Here is a 13,760-nt window from a genome sequence, read left to right on the forward strand (position 1 = left end):
ATCTTGATCCCCCACGACTCTCCAGATTGGAGCAACCACACAAGAAAGTGGAACCTGGAACCCAGAGCAAAGATCATTCACTACCTCCTACTCAGTGTTAATGGTGCAGGCAGCTGATGATGAGCTGATGCATTGTGAAAGGGCAAAAGCAGATGATTCCTGTATGCCAGCCACATATAATCTACTCTTTCCTCAACAGGTGCAGTAATTATAAAAAAAAAACACAAGGTTAGGACCTTAATTGATTCCAGCAGTAACATTACCATTGTTTCTCACCAACATATTTCCCAGGGGCAAATTTACCCAACAAATGACTAGTCTTACCTGTATTCATTGAATAACTCGCTGAGCAAAACTGCCCGGTGGCAAATTATTCTCCAAACTATGCTTGTGCCTGTAATTCCATCTCCACCCTATGTAGTAATTCTTGGGTAGGACTGTCTTCCTAATAGATTAGTAATTAATAGAATTACCAATGAAAATAACATGCAGATACTGCAAAACCAAAATGATGGCACAATCATACTGTGTTTAGAAATCTAGCTATAAATTTCCTAATCTACTCAATGCACTGCTTATGATCAATCAAATACTACTGCAAAAATACTGCAGGCATAAAAATCATACGAGAAAGCACACTTTTTATTGTGATCAGAAGACTGACACATTAGAGTTGGATAGACACCCAATACAAGAAACCAGCACAATTGTGTAATGCCATTGCAATTAGAAATGTATTCTTTAAAATGCACATCATTTAATGTAGCTTTATAGAATAAGGTTTTAACCATGGGAAAGTGTAGGCAGGTACTTTATGTACAAAAAGCTGGAGAGCAAGTAGAGTTGGCACACAAAAACAGAAATGCATTCATTAAAATACAAAGCTTTTGCCAAGTGTTCAAAATGGATCTGTAAAAAAATCTTTATCCTCAAAAAATGATGTACAGAAAAAAAGCTGGCAGAACCACATACTGGGTGCTGTAAAATAAGAGCAAATATAAACATTTACTGTACAAATGCATCTCAAATCTTTAAAATTGAATTAAATTTTCTGTTACTGGTGACAGTTATTATTTTGCTCTGTGACAAAACATAAGACTTTAATAAAACAGATTAATGAATAAAAAAACTCTTTGAATGTTTGTCATGTAGTAAGACATAAGACATTCTAGAACTACTAGGATTTTAAGAGGATTTAAGACTACTTGTGAAAGTCATGCTTCTCAAACTTGGTAAAGTGATCATTTTCTTTCAGACTTGTGGGGACTTTCCTAGCATAAATAATATATTAAGATTTGCATCCCTGATTTCAAAAAACTCTTGACTTATTATAAATAATAAACATAATAAAGTAAATCACTGAAAAGACTGTCCAACAATGAAGAATCAGTTATTTATAGTTCAGGACAGCAATGTGAAAGGATCTTTATAGGTACTGGCAGGCCAAGTGGAATGCGGCTTCGGTGGTTGCTGAGGCAAAAACTTGGGCATGGGAGGAGTTTGGGGAGGCCATGGAGAATAATTTCGGACAGCTTCAAGGAGATTCTGGTCCACCGTCTGGTGTCTCAAGAGGGGGAAGCAGTGCAGTGTCAACACCGTATATGGTGGGAATGGTGTGCTCCTGACCTCAACTTGGGACGTTGTGGGTCGGTGGGGGGAGTACTTCGAAGACCTCCTCAATCCCACCAACATGCCTTCCAATGACTAAGCAGAGCCTGGGGACTCGGAGGTGAGCTCTCCCATCTCTGTGACTGAGGTCACCGAGGTGGTCAAAAATCTCCTTGGTGGCAGAGCCCCAGGGGTGGATGAGATATGTTCAGAGTTCCTCAAGGCTCTGGATGTTGTAGGACCGTCTTGGTTGATACATCTCTGCAACATCGCATGGACATCAGGTACAGTGCCTCTGGATTGGCAGACCGGGGTGGTGGTCCTCCTCTTTAAGAAGGGGGACCGGAGGGTGTGTTTTAACTACAGAGGGATCACACTCATCAGACTCCTGGAAAAGCCTATTCGGGGGTTCTGGAGAGGAGGGTCCGTCGGATAGTCGAACCTCGGATTCAGGAGGAACAGTTTGGTTTTCGTCCTGGTCGCAGAACAGTGGAGGGTGCATGGGAGTTTCCCTAACCAGTCTACATGTGTTTTGTGGACTTGGAAAAGGCTTTCGACTGTGTCCGTCGGGGAATCCTGCAGGGGGTGCTCCGGGAGTATGGGGTACCGGACCCCCTGATAAGGGCTGTTCGGTCCCTGTACAACCGGTGTCAGAGCTTGGTCCACATTGCTGGCAGTAAGTCGAACCCGTTTCCAGTGAGAGTTGGACTCCGCCAGGGCTGCGCTTTGTCACAGATTCTGTTCATAACTTTTATAGACAGAATTTCTAGGCGCAGCCAGGGTGTTGAGGGGGTCTGGTTTGGTGGACTCAGGATTGGGTCACTGCTTTTTGCAGATGATGTTGCCCTGTTTGCTTCATCAGGCCGTACTCTTTAGCTCTCTCTGAATCGGTTTGCAGTTGAGTGTGAAGTGGCTGGGATGGGAATCAGCACCTCCAAATCCGAGACCATGGTCTTCAGTTGGAAAAGGGTGTAGTGCCCTCTCAGGGTTGGAGGCGAGATCCTGCCCCAAGTGGAGGAGTTCAAGTATCTCGGGGTCTTGTTCACGAGAGAAGGAAGAATGGAGCGTGAAATCGACAGGCGGATCGGTGCAGCATCCGCAGTGATGCGGGCTCTGCATCAGTCTATCATGGTGAAAAAGGAGCTGAGCCGTAAGGCAAAGCTCTCAATTTACCAGTTGATCTACATTCCTATCCTTACCTATGGTCATGAGCTATGGGTAGTGACCGAAAGAACGAGATTGCGAATACAAGCGGCTGAAATGAGTTTCCTCCACAGGGTGTCTGGGCTATCCCTTAAAGATAAGGTGAGAAGCTCAGTCATCCGGGAGGGACTCAGAGTACAGCCACTGCTTCTCCGCATCGAGAGGAGTCAGATGAGGTGGCTCGGGCATTTGATGAGGATGCTCCCTGAACGCCTCCCTGGTGAGGTGTTCCGGGCACGTCCAACTGGGAGAAGGCTCCGGGGAAGACCCAGGACACACTGGAGGGACTATGTCTCCCAGCTGGCCTGGGAACGCCTTGGGATTCTCCCGGAAGAGCTAGAAGAAGTGGCCGGGGAGAGGGAAGTCTGGGCCTCTCTGCTCAAGCTGCTGCCCCCGCGACCCGACCTCGGATAAGCGGAGGAAGATGGATGGATGGATGGATGGAGGTTATATACTCTTTACAAGCCTAGTTTCCATAAATGGCAGAGTTGCATACTTGATCCATTAGGCTAACACTGTTCCTTTTACTTCTATTATTTAATATAGTTCTTTGAAGTATAGCAAGACTGAGTTATCCATCTTTTCAACTAGGAAAAAATGTCTGTACTTTCAGTGGCAACCAGCACATACAGCTGGGCCTTGGGTAGTGAGGCATTTGGGAAAAAGCACAAATGTGTAATAATGGCACCTATGACTTGAAAGAATGAGTACCTCTTTACAGAACAGACACTTGAAGTCCTGTTAACAATGAGGTAGTGTAAGCAACAGAGAGCAAAAACAGTGAAGGAGGTTTTATCCTTCATAAACAGAAGGCTTCACAATCATGGATCCAAGCCACTGTTACACCTGCCTAGTTTATTGCTGGGTTATGATGCTTTATTCAGGTGTAACCTAATATTATATTATTAATGTTGTCTTTGTGACCAAAAATATAGTTTTATCAATCTTTGGAAACTAACTAGTGGTGTAACTCCATATAATCTCTGCCAATAGGATTTGCAGCTTGATCACTAATTGTGCACTAATACTGTAATGCAGTCCAGCTGCCTGGCTTGTCTTAATTTTTTTATTGTGATAGACAGAGTGAGACAATGAGTGTGTTTACATGTACACACAATACTGGGATAAGGTGAGTAACCCGGTGTTGTGATGTGAGATTTTGCATATAACTTGATAAATGCTTTGTATGTCTTCATTTATAATTTAGGCAAACCAATGTAATTTAGTGTTACTTTGGTGAGAGGCATTCTTGTTTGCCCCCGAAACTTTACGACTTTTCTTTGTAATTTTACGACAGGATTTGGGGGATGTGTCTTAAACCAGTTTGATGAGTATTTCTTTGCTAAAGTCTTTTCTCCCATCCCCCACACAAAGCCAGGTTAGCGTAATATATGGTCTTGGGGGGGCAGGAGATAAGATGTTCTATTTCACCCATTGGTCTGAGGTATGGCTGTTTGGAATTGGCTTGTCTCAGAGGCCTTCAAGTACCATGATATCCTATTCGCTGTAGGGAGTTGGACAGAAAACCTACAAATTTGCTTGCTCAACCACATTCTCTCTCTCTAACCAACATATGATGAAGAAGCATCTCTCTTGCTAACCTGTGATGATGAAGACAACACAATGAAGAGCACAGCTCAGCAGCCATATTGAACAGACATGTGGCTGAAAGCTGAGCACCAATGATGCCTTAACTAGAGACATTTTAAGTAACTGCAAGTCTGTGTGCCACCTGAATTACACATCACCATTTTATCAGGTTGTATGGTTGCCAATATTCAAATGTACTTTGCATTTTGTTTTTATTTATGAATATTATCAGTAATACATTATTTTATGTGTAACTTAACTCCTGCTTGTCTTTTTACTACATCTAATTGCCTGAGGTTATAGATATACAAGGGAAGATGGGGTTAAGTTATAAAAAATAATACCTTATAAACAGTGCTAAGTCTGTGAGTTTAGGCATTCTAAGGCTACATGTTAATAATACAATAGGGGAAAGTAGAGCAATATATATATATATTACTCTACCAAGATAAAACACCCGGTTAAAGAAGTAACATAGTTTCTTAAAATCCCTTATTTATATGTACAAATCCCCTTATGGACACTCTGATGTCATTAAACTGCACCAAATGGACTTATCAACATCCAAGCATGGCGCCGGAGTCTCCCAAGCAGTGTGTGGAACATTACTTTTAAATATGATGCATATTTACTTATCATCAGAACATTACAGTTTGTTATCTTTGTATTACTTTTTCTCCTTTTGTATGAAAAACTGAACATGTGACTGGCCAGCATTTGTTTTAACTCCTAAGCTCATAAACAGATCTTCACAAAACTGACCAGAACAACATCCAAACATGATAATTTTATTGTATTTTATACACAGGTTAAATCCTTATGTGCCTTGAAGTAAATTACATTCATCCCCCTTTCACATCCCCGACCTGGACCACCGATGATTCATGGTATGAAAACAGGCCATTGTGCTGCTGTTTCCAAGATACAGTACCTGTAGCAAACAGCTGGATGAAAACTAAACTGACAATTTATTAATAGGTTTCTGTTACTGAATTGCAGGCAGCACACTTTTTTCTGGTTGGCTGTGCAATTGTGCCTTGCAAAGGAGCAATGTACAGGTAGGTTTGCTTCTTGCTTTACACCTAGTGCTGCTGGCATAATAATAAAGCAACTATTTTTACTTCAATACAATAAGTATTGTGTTAGTTTGTTACTTTAAAAAGCAGTCACACTATGTAAGGCATGTTACTTTTAAAGTGTCAATCCCAACACACCTCCTAAGATTGTGCTACTGAGCTTTGCATAATATGTTCATCTTATCAACATAATTGTAGTAATTTCTTAAATACTGAGACAGATTATTTCAGTCAAGAGAAGGAATAATGCAATCAGGAAATAATGCAATAATGCCTCAGGAAATGTATCATTATGGATGCTTCCATCATTTTCTACCTGTGGCTGCTGAAAATGTGTGAAAAGCTAATACTTACATGGCCAAATAACCGGGTCACTCACAGAGAAATCGATTTAACCAGGTTTCTCAAAAATCACTAACCCAGAATAAGGGTTTACATGGCATTGCTGAAACCCTTTTTATATGAATATCCCAGTTATTAAAGCACATGCAAACACACTGAATTCTAACAAATGTGCAACTTAACACATTAATTCCCCACTTAAATATCCCCCCCCCACCCCCAACCTGAAGCCAATTGTTACAAACACTGCTTCCCTTGGGCTTGATGCAATGATTGTTTTTGAGACCTACACTCTAATATAAACTGTTAAGACTGCTCTGCCCTTTTTCTTGCGGTTACCCACAGTTATGGCACACTTTCTAGACCTCAATTCTGTATGGAAGTCAGAAGATTTTCTATGATACATACACTCACCTAACTGGGCCCCACTGCATTGCATGCTCAACCGTCTAACCCACATCATAGCTGTCCATTAAATCCTTCAGCTCCTCCAACAGACCAAGCCAAAAAAAGGACACTTTGTTCCAGTCCATCTCTACCAATTAAGTCATAAAATCCACTATGTATTTGCCAACAGAATAGCTTCCCTGTGTGAAGTTTGGCAAAGAAACCAAGGACATAACCTTGTGCTCAGGAGGCTCAAGAACTTGGCCTAAAATCTTTCAAAAAGTCTTCTCGACTATTAAACACAAGGATGGCAAACTTCAAACAGCAAGGAGATGACATTTTCAATTTCGGTATTGTATGCTGGTAAGTAACCTGAAGGGAATTTAAAAATAAGACTGTTTGGGTGAAAAACCTCCTCCAAGGTGCAAGACAAAGGGTCCCTCTGTCCCCATCTTTCCAGGCAGGCAATTTCAGGTTCCTTAGCCTCGGCAAATGGAGAAGTGGCAGCTGCTAAAAACTGCACCAGTGGTAGGTTCTATTTCTTCTGTAGCAGATGCTTGACAGAAGTGGCAAGGCTGGCTGTCTACTACCTAGGCTCCTGCATCTGGAGGCTTTAATAGCACTTCTTGGATTAAGGTGTCTCATCTCTGGATTTCTCCCGATGGTCAGAATATTTGTCATGATCTAGCAGGTTATCAAAAAAAAATGTTTTGCAGTCACTACATGTTTGTCTCAGAATGCAGAGAAGAAGAAAATATCCCACAAAACAAAACTTTATTAAAAAAAGGGATATGTAAAAACTGGGAGTTGAAAAACAAAATGTGAGGGCTTTAGGACAAACAAGACTGCCTGTGTGCTCAGCAGAACAATGTAGCAAACACACAAAGATAGCACTGAAAAGTTGTGTTGCACCAGAAAAGATCAAATTAGACATTTATTGGAGTTCCTTTTCACTACTGAAATGCATATTCTCTCTTCTACTATATTATGAAAACCAAAGTAAAAAGTGTCAGTTTCCTTTACCGAAGATTGAAGTCCTGACCCAACAATCATCATGGCTGGCTAAAATACAAATGGCACTTGCGGCATTAGATGCCAATGTATATAATGTAGCAATACAACTTAACAATACATTTACTGCAACAGCATACTATGAACAACAAGAAGCAAATAGGATGAAAAAGGACAAAAATAAGAATGAAAAATGCTCAACAAATAGAAAACAATTTAGAACATGCATGCCATATATATTCAGGTATGTTATGTGACTTAATGTTCTTAGAGTTGAAGCATTTTTATTTTTTAATTACTTAAACACAGATAAAGCACATTTCTGTTAATTAAACAGCTTTGTAAGAATGAGTCACAATGAAAAACAACAGTGAAAATGTAATATATTTAGAGTGCAATAACATGTATTAGAAGAGCAAACAAAACAAATAAACAAAATGTTGCTGTATTTTAAGACTGATAATTTAAAAAAAATGTACCAATGCTTTTCAAACACAAAACTTTACCTAGTTAAGGTATTCAAATGACCTGTTAGTAGCTGCTGATGTAAGTATCTTTATTGTTCTTGACCTAATAGCTGCCTCAGATACGGTTAATCATAATATTCTTTTAAATCACATGGAGCATTTTAGGGAAATATTGGAATTCCATTTGTCTGGTTTAAACTTTATTTCTGAGAGATGTCAGTTTCTCTCCATTGGTACTTACAGATCCACCTCTGCCTCACTTGCTCACATTTTCCCACATGTTCTTTATTAGGTTCATTATTGTTTAAATTTTTAAATACTTCCTTTTGATCAGATTATTTGTAGTAATAGATTCAATTTCCATTGTTATGCAAATGATACATAAATTTATATTCAAACCAAGCCCTCCCAAATATTACCTGATTTGTTTTCTACATGAAATAAAAAAAACTGGATGGCATTAAACTTTTAAAGCAAGGTAATTTACAACATTTGAGATACAATTAGTTTGATTTATTTTGATTTACCAATTGTGCACAAGCAGGTGAAGCAGCTTGCTCTTGGCAACACAGCATCAGTGGAAGGATTTTAACCCACAACCTCAGAGCTTGCAGTCCTAAGCCTTAACCATTATTCCATACTGCCTGCCTATTGCTTTTTATTGAAACTCAAAGCATCATGAGAAAGAATGAAAATTGTAGTCTATTGCCACTTTCTCACCCCACAGGAACTTGTGTAACCTGTGATTTTTTTCTTTTGTTCAACCAGGAACTATCGTGGGTGGGGCCCTGAGCAATGAATTGTGTTAATTGACCAAAGTGAGACAATTAACTTTATTTAATTACTTGTATTTAATTAATTGTTCTGTTTAACCACACACACTTGAGCCATGTATTTTTAAATCTTAATTTCATTATACTATTGATGAATGAATATTTAATTAATAACTTTAACAATACCTTTATTTGCTCGTCTTATTTCTTATCTCAGAATCTTGAATCTCTGCAATCCAATTTAAAAGCTGTTTTCTGTTTTGCACTGTAGCTTTCCTTTGCTTTTTTTTTTTTTTTTTAAAACTCTGTCGACTAATTCCTTAAATTAATTATCTGCAATAGCAGTAAACACATTTGCGATAACACAAGCATAAAATCTAACACCACTTCATACTACATTGTTTTGGCAGTACTGCATCACAGTGAAATTATGTCAATTTAACCCACAACCTTTGCATGACAATTAATTTGCATTAAGGTTGCAGTTACTTTTGTGCAGTGACAACACAACACACGAAATTGGCCAGGGACCACAAGTGGCCCAGTGCCTACATCTATGGGAAGAACATGGACATTGGGTGCTCCCACACATTCTTTTTCTTTGCACTGCAGAGGTCCTATGGGAGACATGAATTATGGCGACCTGACTCTGCACTACACTAACCCCCTCGCAGGACTGGATGCTGTGACGGATAGGTCTCCGCTGCTTGAGGATAAGTAGATACCACATGGGCTCCAGAGGGAGCAGACCTGGATGGAAGGATCAGAAAGGGTGGACGGACAGCCTATTAAAAAGAAAAGATAGATATCGCTGGGGGGGTTTATTTCCCCAGCATGCTAGATGGCAGCAGCCCTGGTTATCGGCTACAAAGTTCCTGTTGTAGGAATGTGCCTTATGTGATTAAAGTTCCTTAGTAGAAGTGAGGAGTGTTAGATTCCACGCATGTATTTGAATCTTGTATTGAGAACATAAATAGAGCAGCTTTTGTATTAAAAAAAATATTCCCAAGCTACATAAGTTTTTGACACACAGTGCAGGTGACACACTTGTACTTTTATTGCATCCCATCTGGACTACTGTCATGCTGATCTCTACGGTACTTCTACCCAAGGCCTTAGCTGATGGCAGTTTCAACAAAATTCTGTACCATACTAGACCCTAGAAACATATTACTCTCGTGCCTCAGTAACTCCATTGGTTCCCTGTTAAATTTCTTACACAGTACAAGATTCTTCTGTTTATTTTCAAATTTCTACATGGTCTAGCCCCCTATATATTTAAATGGTCTCATACAGTTATATAAGCCATTAGATTTTCTATGATCCTCTGAGTTTTATCCTCTTTTTGTTCTATCCTCCATGCCTCAGACTATGTGGGACTAAACATTTAATGTTAATGGTTGAAAACTCTTTTTTGCTTGTGGGTATCTACAATGCCAAGGTTTTAAGAAACAACTGAAATCTTATCTTTTTAAGCAGGCTTTAGCATTGTCTTACCTGTAAAAATTTTCATGTTCATTTTCAGTGTTTTATTACATAAACTCATGACAATAAGCTAAAAACGTAATTATAAAAAGTCAACTTCAACATTTCTTCACTATTATGATGCAAATACAATCATGGCTAAAACACTAAAAGATAAATCAGCAGGAAACAAGCACCATTTATAGTATAATAGTCTCACCACTGTTTTTATAGAAAAAGCTTGGATCACTGTTGCTTAAGACCCATAGAATTATTTGCTTGAGTACCCTGTGAGAATGGATTCCATAAAAACTTTATGTCGTCATTATAATGCTTCTAACATACAGAATGTGAGTAATTCGAATGTTCTGATTATTTCCATTTAGTACTAAGGGCATGTTTATTGAAACTACTCCATTTTAATTGAAAAAAGGCATTCTAATAATGCTCAGTCAACTATATAGATATATCTTGACATCTCAGTGAATGAAGCAGTTTAGGTTTTACCTTACAATCCTTCTGGTACTTGCTCCATACATCCTTGGTGAGGCCTCCAGATGCCTCACATGGCTTGTCAGGTGGAACAATGTTATGATTGACAAGTGCTGACAAATGTGTCCGGACAGTAGATAGGTGACGGCAATAGGCCAGCCCTAAATAAAAGAAGAAGTGCACAATAAGAGCAATAACCTCAAAAACTAAAAACAAATATCCACCTCTTTTTAGCAGCCACATCAGCATCAGGATGATGGTCTGGTACCTATTCAAGCAGCAAGCCAAACCAGCATAGAAAGCCATTTTAATATAGGGGGCATTCAAGCATATACCATGCTACCAGAACATAGAAAAACCAAAAATCTTCCTTTAGTAAACAATTTTGCATTACAAGTCAATACATTTAACCTATGTACAGTAAGTTTCATTAAAAATAAGCAGAACCAAGAGCCATAGTCACTATTCATAACATAGCACCAATTTAATTGAAGAGAATCATCCTGACTAAATGAGCTAAATTCATGGTTAAACATAAAGAATTTATATCCAATTTATTATAACAGCAATAAACATAATACATACAAGTTATTAAATTGAAATATTCTTATAAAAAAGAGCATGAAAATGCAAAGTTTACTAACAAAGGAAAAGTATATAAATGTGGAGCAGTTTTTATTTTTAGAAAAGATTATCTAAGGCAATTGATGGCCACCAAAAAAATGAAAAAAATATACACTCACATCCATAAAAAGCTCTGGAGACAATCTGACGCTTCATGTTCTGACAAAGCATCTTTAATGGAACCCTAACAAAAAAGCAAAATTACAGAATTCAGTCAGTTTCTGCTAGAAGTAAAATTTAAGATGTCAGAAATAGCATTGTTATATGATGAAATAGTCCTGATTCCTGAAAGGGCAAGACTACGGTGAATCATCTTATACTTTTATTTAACTGAAAAAGTGTGCAAAGGCAAAAATGATTTAAGAAATAATGATATATACAATATGCACGCACACACAGTGTATTCAGAATGTACTCAGATCCCTTCACTGTAGGCACATTTTACTGTGTTTTAGATTTAATTTTTAACAGATAAATTTGTAGCAGGTACTATTGGCCTTTGTTAGTTTGCCTGTCCTTAATGTCCTTTAGGGAGGAGAAACAGCATGGACAGGACTGTTGGCCTAAAAGGGATTTAACCCGGAATGGGGGGAGAACAGAGAGAGACATCGTGCAGTGAAGCAATGGGCAACAACATGTTAGCACAGAAAATCTGCAATGGGAGCCACCTGCTGAAAGATGGATATTTTTTTTCAGGATTACAGGTGAAATGCATCTCAGAAGACAAAATTTCTTTGTATTTATTCTGGAGGAACCACCTCATTGACAGATAGTACAGAACATTATTATTATCGGTATCAGCCTGCAGGATATTCCATTTTGTTTCCGGTATTTCATCAGCCTCTTAAAACTTTAAGGAACGTAAAACCAGACTGTGGCATTTTTGTGGAAAATGGGTTCTCTCTAGCGATTGCATCATGCACCCTAATTTGTTCATTTCTGACTTTGTTCTAGTAATGTATTTGTTCTTTGTGGGGGTTATGTCTAAAGTGTTAATCTTATTTGTATTACTGCTTTTCATTGATCTTATTTGTATTACTGCTTTTCATTGAGTACTTGTCTGGGATAAGTGGCGAGTGGGTTACACAAGGACAAGTGTTGGTCTTGGAACCCCAGAAAGACTTATGACATGTTATCAAGTATTGCTGCCATTATTACAGCAGTATTCAGATCATGTGAACGCACTGGGCTTAGTCTGGCCACATTTTCTAATCAAGCTACACTAAATAACTCATAATGATAAAGTGAAAAAAAGTTTTCAGAAAGGTTTGTGAATGTATTGAATATAAAAAACTAAAATGTTTCATTCATATAAGTATTTAGACAATTAATTCAGTACTTTGTCAAAGCCCTTTGGCAGCAATTACACCTTTGCATCATCTTGGGTAGATCTTTGCAAGCTTTGCACACCTGGGTTTGGGCAGTTTATCCCACTTTTTCTGGCAAATTCTCTCAAAATTCTCATTAAAATGCATGGGATGTGTCTGTAAACTGTCATCTTCAGGTCTCTCCACAGATATTCATCAGGGTTTAAGTCTGGACTTCAGCTGGACCACTCAAAGACAGAAGAGACTCATCCCAAAGCCACTTCAGCATTGTCTTGGCTGTATGTTTCACGTTATTGCTGTATTGAAAGGTAAATTGTCACCCCAGCCTAAGGCTATGTGCACACTGGAGCAGGTTTTCTTCATGGCCTCTTTGTATTCAGCTGCATTCATGTTTCCCTCAATTCTTACCAACCTCCCTGTCTCTGCTGCCAAAAAGCACTCACATAGCATGATGCTTCCATAAGGTTGATATTAGGCAGTTTATGACAAGTTCTGCACAAAGAGTTCAACTTTTATTTTATCATAGCAAAAAATATTATTTTTGTCATGTTCTCAAAGTCCTTTAAATTGGCATATGCTTCTTACTTTTACATCATTTATAACTCTGTGATGGCCAATGATTTTTCCTACACTGTGGTGTGCTGGGCTGGTAACAACAGTTCAAGAGAGGCCCACCGAAACAATAAGCTAATCAAAAGGGCAAGTTCAGTTATACGGCACACACTGGAACCCCTGGAAGTTGCAGCAAAGGAGAGGATTAAAACTAAACTGAATTCCATTATGAACAATGCTGCAGATCCTCTCTCTGACACACTAATGCTAACACTGAGGACTTTCAGGCAACAAATTATTCAGCAAAAGTGTGTCGAGAAACGTTACTGGGGCTCATTTATACCGACAACAAACCTCTGCATAATGCCTCACTGTGACTGTGACAGCCAAGTCAGAACTATTTTCTCTGGTTTACTTGCTTCATAGTTAACTGGTGTGTGCTCAGGCTGAAGTATGTATGGATGTATATTTATTTAATTTCTTTATTTATCTATCTATTTATTGAAAGAGCTTCTGTAAAAACCCAAATTTCCCATTGGGGACAAAAAGTTCTATCTGCTGGATTGGGTTTTGTCTAGTCACTCTAGCATAAATGCTTGATTCATGGAGTGCTGCTAAGATGGTCACCTTTCTGACATCTTTCCCCATCTCATCATAGGACCTCTGGGTTCTTGGTCACCTTTCTGACTGAGGACCTTCAAGCCCAGTTACCCTGGCTGGACGGCTATCCCTAGGAAGAGTCCTACATTTCACAATTACACATACATACATATACTGTACATACATATACATAATACATACAAACACATACATATATCTCTATACAGATAAAATCCAATGCAT

At 38.8% G+C, this 13,760-nt stretch overlaps 1 protein-coding gene across 2 annotated transcripts in view; it reads right to left on the minus strand.

Moving 5' to 3' along the window:
* sgsm2 (small G protein signaling modulator 2) overlaps positions 1 to 13,760 on the minus strand; it is a 191,997-nt gene that overhangs the window by 21,887 nt on the left and 156,350 nt on the right. For both annotated transcript variants that reach the window (XM_039757096.1, XM_039757095.1), the window contains 2 exons: positions 11,157 to 11,221; positions 10,429 to 10,574 (listed from right to left, as the gene is read on the minus strand). In XM_039757096.1, the coding sequence (XP_039613030.1) occupies positions 10,429 to 10,574; positions 11,157 to 11,221 (211 nt within the window). The remainder of the gene's footprint in view (positions 1 to 10,428; positions 10,575 to 11,156; positions 11,222 to 13,760) is intronic.

The sequence above is a fragment of the Polypterus senegalus genome, chromosome 6 (genome assembly GCF_016835505.1).
Source record: "Polypterus senegalus isolate Bchr_013 chromosome 6, ASM1683550v1, whole genome shotgun sequence".
NCBI lineage: Eukaryota > Metazoa > Chordata > Cladistia > Polypteriformes > Polypteridae > Polypterus > Polypterus senegalus.